Source organism: Salvelinus fontinalis, chromosome 16 (genome assembly GCF_029448725.1).
Source record: "Salvelinus fontinalis isolate EN_2023a chromosome 16, ASM2944872v1, whole genome shotgun sequence".
Classification (NCBI taxonomy): domain Eukaryota; kingdom Metazoa; phylum Chordata; class Actinopteri; order Salmoniformes; family Salmonidae; genus Salvelinus; species Salvelinus fontinalis.
Genome location: NC_074680.1, coordinates 49498794 through 49515258, shown reverse-complemented (window position 1 = coordinate 49515258; position 16465 = coordinate 49498794). Strand labels below are relative to the sequence as shown.

General features: G+C 46.0%; 1 protein-coding gene across 2 annotated transcripts in view; it reads left to right on the top strand.

The window, feature by feature from the left end:
• LOC129813314 (lysyl oxidase homolog 3B) overlaps nucleotides 1-16465 on the top strand; it is a 328772-nt gene that overhangs the window by 151505 nt on the left and 160802 nt on the right. Inside the window, exon 5 of one of the 2 annotated variants that reach the window (XM_055865659.1) lies at nucleotides 14557-14625. The exons of the other annotated variant lie outside the window; for it this stretch is intronic. Coding sequence (XP_055721634.1) covers nucleotides 14557-14625 — 69 coding nt within the window. The remainder of the gene's footprint in view (nucleotides 1-14556; nucleotides 14626-16465) is intronic. 2 annotated transcript variants of the gene reach the window in all.

Genomic DNA, 16465 nt, shown 5'->3' with positions numbered 1-16465 from the left:
AGCTATCAGTCTGCTGTAATCCTGTAGTTATCAGTCTGCTATAATACCGTAGCTATCAGTCTGCTGTAATCCTGTAGCTATCAGTCTGCTGTAATACCGTAGCTATCAGTCTGCTGTAAAACCGTAGCTATCAGTCTGCTGTAACCCTGTAGCTATCAGTCTGCTGTAATCCTGTAGCTATCAATCTGCTGTAAACCTGAAGCTATCAGTCTGCTGTAATACTGTAGCTATCAGTCTGCTGTAATCCTGTAGCTATCAGTCTGCTGTAATCCTGTAGCTATCAATCTGCTGTAATCCTGTAGCTATCAATCTGCTGTAATCCTGTAGCTATCAATCTGCTGTAATCCTGTAGCTATCAGTCTGCTGTAATCCTGTAGCTATCAGTCTGCTGTTATCCTGTAGCTATCAGTCTGCTGTAATCCTGTAGCTATCAGTCTGCTATAATACCGTAGCTATCAGTCTGCTATAATACCGTAGCTATCAGTCTGCTGTAAAACCGTAGCTATCAGTCTGCTGTAATACCGTAGCTATCAGTCTGCTGTAATCCTGTAGCTATCAGTCTGCTGTAATACCGTAGCTATCAATCTGCTGTAATCCTGTAGCTATCAGTCTGCTGTAATCCTGTAGCTATCAGTCTGCTGTAATCCTGTAGCTATCAGTCTGCTGTAATCCTGTAGCTATCAGTCTGCTGTAATCCTGTAGCTATCAGTCTGCTGTAATCCTGTAGCTATCAGTCTGCTGTAATCCTGTAGCTATCAGTCTGCTGTAATCCTGTAGCTATCAGTCTGCTGTAATCCTGTAGCTATCAGTCTGCTGTAATCCTGTAGCTATCAGTCTGCTGTAATCCTGTAGCTATCAATCTGCTGTAATACTGTAGCTATCAGTCTGCTGTAATCCTGTAGCTATCAGTCTGCTGTAGTACTGTAGCTACCAGTCTGCTGTAATCCTGTAGCTATCAGTCTGCTGTAATCCTGTAGCTATCAGTCTGCTGTAATCCTGTAGCTATCAGTCTGCTGTAATCCTGTAGCTATCAGTCTGCTGTAATCCTGTAGCTATCAGTCTGCTGTAATCCTGTAGCTATCAGTCTGCTGTAATACTGTAGCTATCAGTCTGCTGTAATCCTGTAGCTATCAGTCTGCTGTAATCCTGTAGCTATCAGTCTGCTGTAATACTGTAGCTATCAGTCTGCTGTAATCCTGTAGTTATCAGTCTGCTATAATACCGTAGCTATCAGTCTGCTGTAATCCTGTAGCTATCAGTCTGCTGTAATACCGTAGCTATCAGTCTGCTGTAAAACCGTAGCTATCAGTCTGCTGTAATACCGTAGCTATCAGTCTGCTGTAATACCGTAGCTATCAGTCTGCTGTAAAACCGTAGCTATCAGTCTGCTGTAAAACCGTAGCTATCAGTCTGCTGTAATACCGTAGCTATCAGTCTGCTGTAATCCTGTAGCTATCAGTCTGCTGTAATACTGTAGCTATCAGTCTGCTGTAATCCTGTAGCTATCAGTCTGCTGTAATACTGTAGCTATCAGTCTACTGTAATCCTGTAGCTATCAGTCTGCTGTAATCCTGTAGCTATCAGTCTGCTGTAATCCTGTAGCTATCAATCTGCTGTAATCCTGTAGCTATCGATCTGCTGTAATCCTGTAGCTATCAGTCTGCTGTAATCCTGTAGCTATCAATCTGCTGCAATCCTGTAGCTATCAGTCTGCTGTAATCCTGTAGCTATCAGTCTGCTGTAATCCTGTAGCTATCAATCTGATGTAATCCTGTAGCTATCAATCTGCTGTAATACTGTAGCTATCAGTCTGCTGTAATACTGTAGCTATCAATCTGCTGTAATACTGTAGCTATCAGTCTGCTGTAATCCTGTAGCTATCAATCTGCTGTAATCCTGTAGCTATCAGTCTGCTGTAATCCTGTGCTATCAGTCTGCTGTAATCCTGTAGCTATCAGTCTGCTGTAATCCTGTGCTATCAGTCTGCTGTAATCCTGTAGCTATCAGTCTGCTGTAATCCTGTAGTTATCAGTCTGCTGTAATCCTGTAGCTATCAGTCTGCTGTAATCCTGTAGCTATCAGTCTGCTGTAATCCTGTAGCTATCAGTCTGCTGTAATACTGTAGCTATCAGTCTGCTGTAATCCTGTAGCTATCAGTCTGCTGTAATCCTGTAGCTATCAGTCTGCTGTAATCCTGTAGCTATCAGTCTGCTGTAATACTGTAGCTACCAGTCTGTTGTAATACCGTAGCTATCAGTCTGCTGTAACCCTGTAGCTATCAGTCTGCTGTAATCCTGTAGCTATCAATCTGCTGTAAACCTGAAGCTATCAGTCTGCTGTAATACTGTAGCTATCAGTGTGCTGTAATCCTGTAGCTATCAGTCTGCTGTAATCCTGTAGCTATCAATCTGCTGTAATCCTGTAGCTATCAATCTGCTGTAATCCTGTAGCTATCAATCTGCTGTAATCCTGTAGCTATCAGTCTGCTGTAATCCTGTAGCTATCAGTCTGCTGTTATCCTGTAGCTATCAGTCTGCTGTAATCCTGTAGCTATCAGTCTGCTATAATACCGTAGCTATCAGTCTGCTATAATACCGTAGCTATCAGTCTGCTGTAAAACCGTAGCTATCAGTCTGCTGTAATACCGTAGCTATCAGTCTGCTGTAATCCTGTAGCTATCAGTCTGCTGTAATACCGTAGCTATCAATCTGCTGTAATCCTGTAGCTATCAGTCTGCTGTAATCCTGTAGCTATCAATCTGCTGTAATCCTGTAGCTATCAGTCTGCTGTAATCCTGTAGCTATCAGTCTGCTGTTATCCTGTAGCTATCAGTCTGCTGTAATCCTGTAGCTATCAGTCTGCTATAATACCGTAGCTATCAGTCTGCTATAATACCGTAGCTATCAGTCTGCTGTAAAACCGTAGCTATCAGTCTGCTGTAATACCGTAGCTATCAGTCTGCTGTAATCCTGTAGCTATCAGTCTGCTGTAATACCGTAGCTATCAATCTGCTGTAATCCTGTAGCTATCAGTCTGCTGTAATCCTGTAGCTATCAGTCTGCTGTAATCCTGTAGCTATCAGTCTGCTGTAATCCTGTAGCTATCAGTCTGCTGTAATCCTGTAGCTATCAGTCTGCTGTAATCCTGTAGCTATCAGTCTGCTGTAATCCTGTAGCTATCAGTCTGCTGTAATCCTGTAGCTATCAGTCTGCTGTAATCCTGTAGCTATCAGTCTGCTGTAATCCTGTAGCTATCAGTCTGCTGTAATCCTGTAGCTATCAGTCTGCTGTAATCCTGTAGCTATCAATCTGCTGTAATACTGTAGCTATCAGTCTGCTGTAATCCTGTAGCTATCAGTCTGCTGTAGTACTGTAGCTACCAGTCTGCTGTAATCCTGTAGCTATCAGTCTGCTGTAATCCTGTAGCTATCAGTCTGCTGTAATCCTGTAGCTATCAGTCTGCTGTAATCCTGTAGCTATCAGTCTGCTGTAATATTGTAGCTATCAGTCTACTGTAATACTGTAGCTATCAGTCTGCTGTAATCCTGTAGCTATCAGTCTGCTGTAATCCTGTAGCTATCAGTCTGCTGTAATCCTGTAGCTATCAATCTGCTGTAATCCTGTAGCTATCAGTCTGCTGTAATACCGTAGCTATCAGTCTGCTGTAATCCTGTAGCTATCATTCTACTGTAATCCTGTAGCCATCAGTCTGCTGTAATACCGTAGCTATCAGTCTGCTGTAATCCTGTAGCTATCAGTCTGCTGTAATCCTGTAGCTATCAGTCTGCTGTAATACTGTAGCTATCAGTCTGCTGTAATCCTGTAGCTATCAGTCTGCTGTAATCCTGTAGCTATCAGTCTGCTGTAACTCAGGATGAACTCACAGTCTTGGTTTATTATAAGGAGGTCAGGGCCCATATTCATAAAGCTTATCAGAGTAGGAGAGTAGGATCTTATCAGATCTGGGATCAGTTTAGCCTTTCAGATCAGAATGAGTAATATTACATGAACAGGGGGGGGGGACCTGATCCTAGATCGGCGCTCCTACTCTGAGAGCGTGAGTACAGGCCCAGGTTAAAGTCAGGTCAGGCTCAGTAACGTGATGCTAATCTTTCCTGTCAGTCTCTTGGCTCCTCTCAATATTCACGTTCTTCTGAAGAATGTGTTGTCGGGGGAACACTGTGTCGACCTTCCTCACAGCTCAACACTATATTTCCATTAGAATATAATCTGCTGTAAAAATTGGTCTGTTCAGTTGGAATGAGATATTATGTGTCAGGAAGTAAGGATTTTTTTTTACAATTCTGTGTGCTGAATGTTTTCATCACACCGACACCGCTGTAGCAGCCAGGTGGCTTTATGAGCAGGGTCCTGAATTGACCAGGAAAAACTCTGATACTCTGAGAGGGCCCTGAGTTTTTCCTGGTGAGGTCTCTTGATTCATTTTTCTCAAGACAGGTTGAGTAATGTCTGAATCCTCCTGGAGTACCACAGCAGCAACAGTTTTTTTATGATGAGGACCTTGACCTGAGTTGTCCCTGGGCAGGCCACCTTAATGTTGAGATTTATGAGACTAATGGGCAAAAACAGGATATATGCCTTTTCTTTACAGAGCGTTCAAGGAGCCGAGTAGCCAGTAGCCCAGTAGTCCAGGAGTCCAATAACCCAGTAGCCCAGTAGTCCAGTAGTCCAGTAGTCCAGTAACCCCGTAGTCCAGTAGTCCAGTAACCCAGTAACCCAGTAGTCCAGTAACCCAGTAACCCAGTAGCCCAGTAGTCCAGTAACCCAGTAGTCCAGTAGCCCAGTAGTCCAGTAGTCCAGTAACCCAGTAGCCCAGTAGTCCAGTAGCCCAGTAGCCCAGTAGTCCATTAGCCCAGTAACCCAGTAGTCCAGTAGCCCAGTAGTCCAGGAGTCCAATAACCCAGTAGCCCAGTAGTCCAGTAGTCCAGTAACCCCGTAGTCCAGTAGTCCAGTAACCCAGTAACCCAGTAGTCCAGTAACCCAGTAGTCCAGTAGTACAGTAACCCAGAAGTCCAGTAACCCAGTAGCCCAGTAGTCCAGTAGTCCAGTAACCCAGTAGTCCAGTAGCCCAGTAACCCAGTAGTCCAGTAGTCCAGTAGTCCAGAAACCCAGTAGCCCGGTAGACCGGTAGCCAGGTAGCCCAATCGCCAGGTAGTCCAGTAGTCCAGTAGTCCAGTAACCCAGTAGCCCGGTAGCCCATTAGCCAGGTAGCCCAATAGCCTGGTAGCCAGGTACCCCAATAGCCAGGTAGTCCAATAGTCCAGTAGCCCAGTAGTCCAGTAGCCCAATAGCCCAATAGCCCAGTAGCCAGGTAGCCCAATAGCCCAGTAGCCCAATAGCCCAATAGCCCGGTAGCCCAATAGCCCAGTAGCCCAATAGCCCAATAGCCCAGTAGCCAGGTAGCCCAATAGCCCAGTAGCACAATAGCCCAATAGCCCGGTAGCCCAGTAGCCCAGTAGCCCAATAGCCCAATAGCCCGGTAGCCCAAAAGCCCGGTAGCTAGGTATCCCAATAGCAAGGTAGCCCAGTAGCCCAATAGCCCAGTAGCCCAATAGCCCGGTAGCCCAGTAGCCCAAAGCCCGGTAGCCAGGTAGCCCAATAGCAAGGTAGCCCAGTAGCCCAGTAACCCAATAGCCCAGGTAGCCCAGTAGCCCAGTAACCCAGTAGCTGAGTACCTCAGGGACAATAGAGCTTTCCCATAGGGACAATAGGGCTTTCCCGTAGGGAGAATAGGGCTTTCCCATAGGGAGAAGAGGGCTTTCCCGTATGGAGAATAGGGCTTTCCTGTAGGGAGAATAGGGCTTTCCTATAGGGAGAACAGGGCTTTCCCGTAGGGAGAATAGGGCTTTCCTGTAGGGAGAATTGGGCTTTCACATAGGGAGAATAGGGCTTTCCCATAGTGAGAATAGGGCTTTCCCATAGGGAGAAGTGGGCTTTCCCGTATGGAGAATAGGGCTTTCCCATAGGGAGAATAGGGCTTTCCCATAGGGAGAAGAGGGCTTTCCCGTATGGAGAAGTGGGCTTTCCCGTATGGAGAATAGGGCTTTCCCATAGGGAGAAGAGGGCTTTCCCATAGGGAGAAGAGGGCTTTCCCATAGGGAGAAGAGGGCTTTCCCATAGGGAGAATAGGGCTTTCCCATAGGGAGAATAGGGCTTTCCCGTAGGGAGAATAGGGCTTTCCCGTAGGGAGAATAGGGCTTTCCCATAGGGAGAATAGGGCTTTCCCGTAGGGAGAATAGGGCTTTCCTGTAGGGAGAATTGGGCTTTCACATAGGGAGAATAGGGCTTTCCCATAGTGAGAATAGGGCTTTCCCATAGGGAAAAGTGGGCTTTCCCGTATGGAGAATAGGGCTTTCCCGTATGGAGAATAGGGCTTTCCCATAGGGAGAATAGGGCTTTCCCGTAGGGAGAAGAGGGCTTTCCCGTATGGAGAAGTGGGCTTTCCCGTATGGAGAATAGGGCTTTCCCATAGGGAGAAGAGGGCTTTCCCATAGGGAGAAGAGGGCTTTCCCGTAGGGAGAAGAGGGCTTTCCCGTAGGGAGAAGAGGGCTTTCCCGTAGGGAGAATAGGGCTTTCCCGTAGGGAGAATAGGGCTTTCCCATAGGGAGAATAGGGCTTTCCCATAGGGAGAATAGGGCTTTCCCATAGGGAGAAGAGGGCTTTCCCATAGGGAGAAGAGGGCTTTCCAAGAGGGAGAAGAGGGCTTTCCAAGAGGGAGAATAGGGCTTTCCCATAGGGAGAAGAGGGATTCCCATAGGGAGAAGAGGGCTTTCCCATAGGGAGAAGAGGGCTTTCCCATAGGGAGAAGAGGGCTTTCCCATAGGGAGAAGATGGCTTTCCCGTATGGAGAATAGGGCTTTCCGATAGGGAGAATAGGGCTTTCCCATAGGGAGAAGAGGGCTTTCCCATAGGGAGAAGAGGGTGCCATTTGAGACGTATCCTCTAACTGTCTGGCTGCTTGTCTCGTTTACTGTTTTCTTCCTATCTGCTTCCTGTCTGTACTGACCCTCCAGGTCTATTCCATCTGATAGAAGATTCTCTGCCATGTTTTGGAGGAGTTTTTCATGGAGAGGTATTTAGGACAGGCAGGGCAGTTATAATTTGAAACAAATGTTTCTGGAACGTACAGTGTGTGTATTGTGTAACCATCAAAAGGACCCTTTTCTTCTGCAGTGGTTTCATGACAATACATTTGAGAAATGTATTATATTTTAATGGCTGGCCTATCTAAGGGAACGAGTCCAAAGTCATTAAAAAATGTAATATAATATTTACACCGTTTTTGGTTGATTTTCCTCATACCGGTACCTCAGATTTTACACATGGAGACAGACTTGGGCCCAACTACATAGTTGGGTTACTGGTATGTTGCCTGGTAACAGACTGGGGGGCCAGTACATAGTTCGGTTAATGGTATGTTGCCTGGTAACAGACTGGGGGGCCAGTACATAGTTGGGTTACTGGTATGTTGCCTGGTAACAGACTGGGGGGCCAGTACATAGTTGGGTTACTGGTATGTTGCCTGGTAACAGACTGGGGGGCCAGTACATAGTTGGGTTAATGGTATGTTGCCTGGTAACAGACTGGGGGGCCAGTACATAGTTGGGTTACTGGTATGTTGCCTGGTAACAGACTGGGGGGCCAGTACATAGTTGGGTTACTGGTATGTTGCCTGGTAACAGACTGGGGGCCATTCTAGTTGGGTTACTGGTATGTTGCCTGGTAACAGACTGGGGGGCCAGTACATAGTTAAGTTACTGGTATGTTGCCTGGTAACAGACTGGGGGGCCAGTACATAGTTAAGTTACTGGTATGTTGCCTGGTAACAGACTGGGGGGCCAGTACATCATTGGGTTACTGGTATGTTGCCTGGTAACAGACTGGGGGGCCAGTACATAGTTAAGTTACTGGTATGTTGCCTGGTAACAGACTGGGAGGCCAGTACATAGTTGGGTTACTGGTATGTTGCCTGGTAACAAACTGGGGGGCCAGTACATAGTTGGGTTACTGGTATGTTACTGAAAATTATTCATGATTATTATTTGACCATGCTTGTCACTTATGAACATTTTTGAACATCTTGGCATAGTTCTGTTATAATCTCCACCCGGCACAGTCAGAAGAGGACTGGCCACCCCTCATAGCCTGGTTCCTCTCTAGGTTTCTTCCTAGGTTTTGGCCTTTCTAGGGAGTTTTTCCTAGCCACCGTGCTTCTACACCTGCATTCTAGCTGTTTGGGGTTTTAGGCTGGGTTTCTGTACAGCACTTCGAGATATTATCTGATGTACGAAGGGCTATATAAAATAAAATTGATTGATTGATTGATTGATGTTGCCTGGTAACAGACTGGGGGGCCAGTACATCATTGGGTTACTGGTATGTTGCCTGGTAACAGACTGGGGGGCCAGTACATAGTTAAGTTACTGGTATGTTGCCTGGTAACAGACTGGGGGGCCAGTACATAGTTGGGTTACTGGTATGTTGCCTGGTAACAGACTGGGGGGCCAGTACATAGTTGGGTTACTGGTATGTTGCCTGGTAACAGACTGGGGGGCCAGTACATAGTTGGGTTACTGGTATGTTGCCTGGTAACAGACTGGGGGGCCAGTACATAGTTGGGTTAATGGTATGTTGCCTGGTAACAGACTGGGGGGCCAGTACATAGTTGGGTTAATGGTATGTTGCCTGGTAACAGACTGGGGGGCCAGTACATAGTTGGGTTACTGGTATGTTGGATGGAGACAGACTGGGGGGCCAGTACATAGTTGGGTTACTGGTATGTTGCCTGGTAACAGACTGGGGGGCCAGTACATCATTGGGTTACTGGTATGTTGCCTGGTAACAGACTGGGGGGCCAGTACATAGTTAAGTTACTGTTATGTTGCCTGGTAACAGACTGGGGGGCCAGTACATAGTTGGGTTACTGGTATGTTGCCTGGTAACAGACTGGGGGGCCAGTACATAGTTGGGTTACTGGTATGTTGCCTGGTAACAGACTGGGGGGCCAGTACATAGTTGGGTTACTGGTATGTTGCCTGGTAACAGACTGGGGGGCCAGTACATAGTTGGGTTACTGGTATGTTGCCTGGTAACAGACTGGGGGGCCAGTACATAGTTGGGTTACTGGTTTGTTGGATGGAGACAGACTGGGGGGCCAGTACATCATTGGGTTACTGGTATGTTGCCTGGTAACAGACTGGGGGGCCAGTACATAGTTGGGTTACTGGTATGTTGCCTGGTAACAGACTGGGGGGCCAGTACATAGTTGGGTTACTGGTATGTTGCCTGGTAACAGACTGGGGGGCCAGTACATAGTTAAGTTACTGGTATGTTGCCTGGTAACAGACTGGGGGCCAGTACATAGTTGGGTTACTGGTATGTTGCCTGGAAACAGACTGGGGGGCCAGTACATAGTTGGGTTACTGGTATGTTGCCTGGTAACAGACTGGGAGGCCAGTACATAGTTAAGTTACTGGTATGTTGCCTGGTAACAGACTGGGGGGCCAGTACATAGTTAGGTTACTGGTATGTTGCCTGGTAACAGACTGGGGGGCCAGTACATAGTTGGGTTACTGGTATGTTGCCTGGTAACAGACTGGGAGGCCAGTACATAGTTAAGTTACTGGTATGTTGCCTGGTAACAGACTGGGGGCCAGTACATAGTTGGGTTACTGGTATGTTGCCTGGTAACAGACTGGGGGGCCAGTACATAGTTGGGTTACTGGTATGTTGCCTGGTAACAGACTGGGGGGCCAGTACATAGTTGGGTTACTGGTATGTTGCCTGGTAACAGACTGGGGGGCCAGTACATAGTTGGGTTACTGGTATGTTGCCTGGTAACAGACTGGGGGGCCAGTACATAGTTGGGTTACTGGTATGTTGCCTGGTAACAGACTGGGGGGCCAGTACATAGTTGGGTTAATGGTATGTTGCCTGGTAACAGACTGGGGGGCCAGTACATAGTTGGGTTACTGGTATGTTGCCTGGTAACAGACTGGGGGGCCAGTACATAGTTGGGTTACTGGTATGTTGCCTGGTAACAGACTGGGGGGCCAGTACATATTTGGGTTACTGGTATGTGGCCTGGTAACAGACTGGGGGGCCAGTACATAGTTGGGTTACTGGTATGTTGCCTGGTAACAGACTGGGGGGCCAGTACATAGTTGGGTTACTGGTATGTTGCCTGGTAACAGACTGGGGGGCCAGTACATAGTTGGGTTACTGGTATGTTGCCTGGTAACAGACTGGGGGGCCAGTACATAGTTGGGTTACTGGTATGTTGCCTGGTAACAGACTGGGGGGCCGGTACATAGTTGGGTTACTGGTTTGTTGGATGGAGACAGACTGGGGGGCCAGTACATCATTGGGTTACTGGTATGTTGCCTGGTAACAGACTGGGGGGCCAGTACATAGTTGGGTTACTGGTTTGTTGGATGGAGACAGACTGGGGGGCCAGTACATCATTGGGTTACTGGTATGTTGCCTGGTAACAGACTGGGGGGCCAGTACATAGTTGGGTTACTGGTATGTTGCCTGGTAACAGACTGGGGGGCCAGTACATAGTTGGGTTAATGGTATGTTGCCTGGTAACAGACTGGGGGGCCAGTACATAGTTGGGTTACTGGTATGTTGCCTGGTAACAGACTGGGGGGCCAGTACATAGTTGGGTTACTGGTATGTTGCCTGGTAACAGACTGGGGGGCCAGTACATAGTTGGGTTACTGGTATGTTGCCTGGTAACAGACTGGGGGGCCAGTACATAGTTGGGTTACTGGTATGTTGCCTGGTAACAGACTGGGGGGCCAGTACATAGTTGGGTTACTGGTATGTTGCCTGGTAACAGACTGGGGGGCCAGTACATAGTTGGGTTACTGGTATGTTGCCTGGTAACAGACTGGGGGGCCAGTACATAGTTAGGTTACTGGTATGTTGCCTGGTAACAGACTGGGGGGCCAGTACATAGTTGGGTTACTGGTATGTTGCCTGGTAACAGACTGGGGGGCCAGTACATAGTTGGGTTACTGGTATGTTGCCTGGTAACAGACTGGGGGGCCAGTACATAGTTGGGTTACTGGTATGTTGCCTGGTAACAGACTGGGGGGCCAGTACATAGTTGGGTTAATGGTATGTTGCCTGGTAACAGACTGGGGGGCCAGTACATAGTTGGGTTACTGGTATGTTGCCTGGTAACAGACTGGGGGCCATTCTAGTTGGGTTAATGGTATGTTGCCTGGTAACAGACTGGGGGGGCCAGTACATAGTTGGGTTACTGGTATGTTGCCTGGTAACAGACTGGGGGGCCAGTACATAGTTGGGTTACTGGTATGTTGCCTGGTAACAGACTGGGGGGCCAGTACATAGTTGGGTTACTGGTATGTTGCCTGGTAACAGACTGGGGGGCCAGTACATAGTTGGGTTACTGGTATGTTGCCTGGTAACAGACTGGGGGGCCAGTACATAGTTGGGTTAATGGTATGTTGCCTGGTAACAGACTGGGGGGCCAGTACATAGTTGGGTTACTGGTATGTTGCCTGGTAACAGACTGGGGGGGCAGTACATAGTTGGGTTACTGGTATGTTGCCTGGTAACAGACTGGGGGGCCAGTACATAGTTGGGTTACTGGTATGTTGCCTGGTAACAGACTGGGGGGCCAGTACATAGTTGGGTTAATGGTATGTTGCCTGGTAACAGACTGGGGGGCCAGTACATAGTTAGGTTACTGGTATGTTGCCTGGTAACAGACTGGGGGGCCAGTACATAGTTGGGTTACTGGTATGTTGCCTGGTAACAGACTGGGAGGCCAGTACATAGTTAAGTTACTGGTATGTTGCCTGGTAACAGACTGGGGGGCCAGTACATAGTTGGGTTACTGGTATGTTGCCTGGTAACAGACTGGGGGGCCAGTACATAGTTCGGTTACTGGTATGTTGCCTGGTAACAGACTGGGGGGCCAGTACATAGTTAGGTTACTGGTATGTTGCCTGGTAACAGACTGGGGGGCCAGTACATAGTTGGGTTACTGGTATGTTGCCTGGTAACAGACTGGGGGGCCAGTACATAGTTGGGTTACTGGTATGTTGCCTGGTAACAGACTGGGGGGCCAGTACATAGTTGGGTTACTGGTATGTTGCCTGGTAACAGACTGGGGGGCCAGTACATAGTTGGGTTACTGGTATGTTGCCTGGTAACAGACTGGGGGGCCAGTACATAGTTGGGTTACTGGTATGTTGCCTGGTAACAGACTGGGGGCCAGTACATAGTTGGGTTACTGGTATGTTGCCTGGTAACAGACTGGGGGGCCAGTACATAGTTGGGTTACTGGTATGTTGCCTGGTAACAGACTGGGGGGCCAGTACATCATTGGGTTACTGTTATGTTGCCTGGTAACAGACTGGGGGGCCAGTACATAGTTGGGTTACTGGTATGTTGCCTGGTAACAGACTGGGGGGCCAGTACATAGTTGGGTTACTGGTATGTTGCCTGGTAACAGACTGGGGGGGCAGTACATAGTTGGGTTACTGGTATGTTGCCTGGTAACAGACTGGGGGGCCAGTACATAGTTAAGTTACTGGTATGTTGCCTGGTAACAGACTGGGGGGCCAGTACATAGTTTGGTTAATGGTATGTTGCCTGGTAACAGACTGGGGGGCCAGTACATAGTTGGGTTAATGGTATGTTGCCTGGTAACAGACTGGGGGGCCAGTACATAGTTGGTATAATGGTATGTTGCCTGGTAACAGACTGGGGGGCCAGTACATAGTTGGGTTAATGGTATGTTGCCTGGTAACAGACTGGGGGGCCAGTACATAGTTGGGTTAATGGTATGTTGCCTGGTAACAGACTGGGGGGCCAGTACATAGTTGGGTTAATGGTATGTTGCCTGGTAACAGACTGGGGGGCCAGTACATAGTTAGGTTACTGGTATGTTGCCTGGTAACAGACTGGGGGCCATTCTAGTTGGGTTAATGGTATGTTGCCTGGTAACAGACTGGGGGCCATTCTAGTGTGTCTGTGCTTATTTTAGTCCTGCATGACATTCCATTTAAACTACACCACTTGATCAAAAGTATATGGACACCTGCTTGTCGAACATCTCATTCCAAAATCATGGGCAATAATATGGAGTTGCCCCCCCCCCCCCCCCTCCTTTTGCTGCTATAACAGCCTCCACTCTTCTGGGAAGGCTTTCCACTAGATGTTGAAACATTGCTGTGGGGACTTGCTTCCATTCAGCCACAAGAGCATTAGTGAGGTTGGGCACTGATGTTGGGTGATTAGGCCTGGCTCACAGTCGGCGTTCCAATTCATCCCAAAGGTGTTCGATGAGGTTGAGGTCAGGGCTCTGTGCAGGCTGGTCAAGTTCTTCCACACCAATCTCAACTAACTATTTCTGTATGGACCTCGCTTTGTGCACGGGACATTGTCACACTGAAACAGGAAAGGGCCTTCCCCAAACTGTTGCCATAAAGTTGGAAGCTCAGAATCATCTAGAATGTCATTGTATGCTGTAGCATTAAGATTTCCCTTCACTGGAACTAAGGGGCCCGAACCATGAAAAACATCCCCAGACCATTATTCCTCCTCCACCAAACTTTACAGTTGACACTATGCATTGGGACAGGTAGCGTTCTCCTGGAATCCGCCAAACCCAGATTAGTCTGTCGGACTACCAGATGGTGACGCTTGATTTATCCCTCCAGAGAACGTGTTTCCTCTGCTCCAGAGTCCAATAGCAGAGATCTTTACATCACTCCAGCCAACGCTTGGCATTGCGCATGGTGATCTTAGGCTTGTGTGTGGCTGCTCGGCCATGGAAACACATTTCACGATTCTCCCGACAAACAGCTTCCAGAGGCAGATTGGAACTCGGTAGTAAGTGTGGTCTACCACTTTGCGGCTAATGCCGTTTTTGCCCCTAGGCGTTTCCATAACAGCACTTACAGTTGACCGGACAACTCTAGCAGGGCAGAAATGTTACGAACTGACTTGTTGGAAAGGTGGTGTCCTATGACGGTGCCACGTTGAAAGTCACTGAGCTCTTCAGTAAGGCCATTCTACCCCAATGTTTGTCTAGATTGCATGGCTGTGTGCTCAGTTTTATGCACCTGTCAGCAACGTGTGTGGCTGAAATAGCGAAATCCACTAATTTGAAGGGGTGTCCACATACTTCTGTATACAATAGTGTACATATTAATACTTTAAATATCTCTGCCATTGAAAGAGTAATGTAATATAATATAACTTATTAGTATAGTGGTGTACTTAAAAGAACTGTACTCTCCTGTTACCTGTGGCATTACCCAGGAAGCACACCTTACTGCTCTCCTCTTAACCCTACCACAACTAGGCCACACTGTCTGGGATCAGGGCTGTTATCTGTATTATCGTGTGTGTGTGTGTGTGTGTGTGTGTGCGTGCGCGTGCGTGCGTGCGTGCGTGCGTGCGTGCGTGTCACCAGTGTCTCTGTGTGATGTCGTGTTGCTGTTTGCCTCACCAGTGTCTCTGTGTCATGTCGTGTTGCTGTTTGCCGTTGCAGAGCCCGTCTGAGAAAGAGAGCAGCTGGGAGGGAAGCCAGAGCCAAGGTTAATGTTTCGGCTGGTGCCAGGTATATCAGGAAACAACCCCCCCCCCCCCCCCCCCCCCCCCCCAAAGACTGGGTTTCTGGTCCAAGTGGCCTCCTATTCCTATGTAGTGCCCTGTGGTCAAAAGTAGTGCACTGTGTAGGGAATAGGGTTCCATTTGGTACTCAAGCCTGGGTTTCTGACAGTGGGTTGCCTGTAGTGGTCGTTGCTTTAGTACTTTTATAGAATATTAGTTTAGATGCTGTTTCTACCCAGCTGGCTTTAATTCACTTTGTTTACTCATTCTAGCACAAATATGTTGTTGTGTTCATCTAACCTTCCTAGTCACAGAAATGCAACTTAACAAAATATGACTGCAGATTGATCGGAAATATTAAACCACGACATTTTGTTTAAAGATAAAAATGATTCTAAGGAAGCACAGGAGGCTGCTGAAAGGAGGACGGCTCGTAGTAACATCCGGAGCGGAGTAAATGGAATGGTATCAAACGTATGGAATACATGTGTTTGATGTGTTCAATACCGTTCCATTGATTCCGTTGCAGCCATTACTATGAGCCCGTCCTCCTCCATCTAAGGTGCCACCGGCCGCCCGTGTCAGGAAGTCCTTCTGAAAATAACATTTTATGTGACTGATGTCAATCTGCCCTCTGATGTTTTAGTCTGCGTCTCTAGTTCAACAACTTTTGACATTTCCTATAAGGTTTTTAGGAGTGGAACATAACCTATCAATCACTCTAGAGTCGTATAACGTTGTTGCATTGCTCAGTTAGCGTCTGCTGAATGGTGTGCTAAAACACATACTAATACACATAATACTAATACACATGATACTAATACACATAATACTAATACATAATACTAATACACATACTAATACGCATAATACTAATACACATAATACTAAAACACATAATACTAATACACATAATACTAAAACACATAATACTAATACACATAATACTAAAACACATACTAAAACACATAATACTAAAACAAATAATACTAAAACACATTATACTAATACACATAATACTAAAACACATACTAAAACACATAATACTAATACACATAATACTAAAACACATAATACTAATACACATAATACTAATACACATAGTACTAAAACACATAATACTAATACACATACTACTAATACACATAATACTAATACACATAATACTAAAACACATAATACTAATACACATAATACTAAAACACATAATACTAATACACATAATACTAAAACACATAATACTAAAACACATAATACTAATACACATAATACTAAAACACATAATACTAATAAACATACTAATACGCATAATACTAATACACATAATACTAATACACATAATACTAATACACATAATACTAATACACATACTAATACGCATAATACTAATACACATAATACTAATACACATAATACTAATACACATAATACTAAAACACATAATACTAATACACATACTAATACACATAATACTAATACACATAATACTAAAACACATAATACTAATACACATACTAATACGCATAATACTAATACACATAATACTAATACACATAATACTAATACACATAATACTAAAACACATAATACTAATACACATACTAATACACATAATACTAATACACATAATACTAATACACATAATACTAATACACATAATACTAAAACACATCATACTAATACACATAATACTAAAACACATCATACTAATACACATACTAATACGCATAATACTAATACACATAATACTAATACACATAATACTAATACACATAATACTAAAACACATACTAATACGCATAATACTAATACACATAATACTAATACACATAATACTAAAACACATA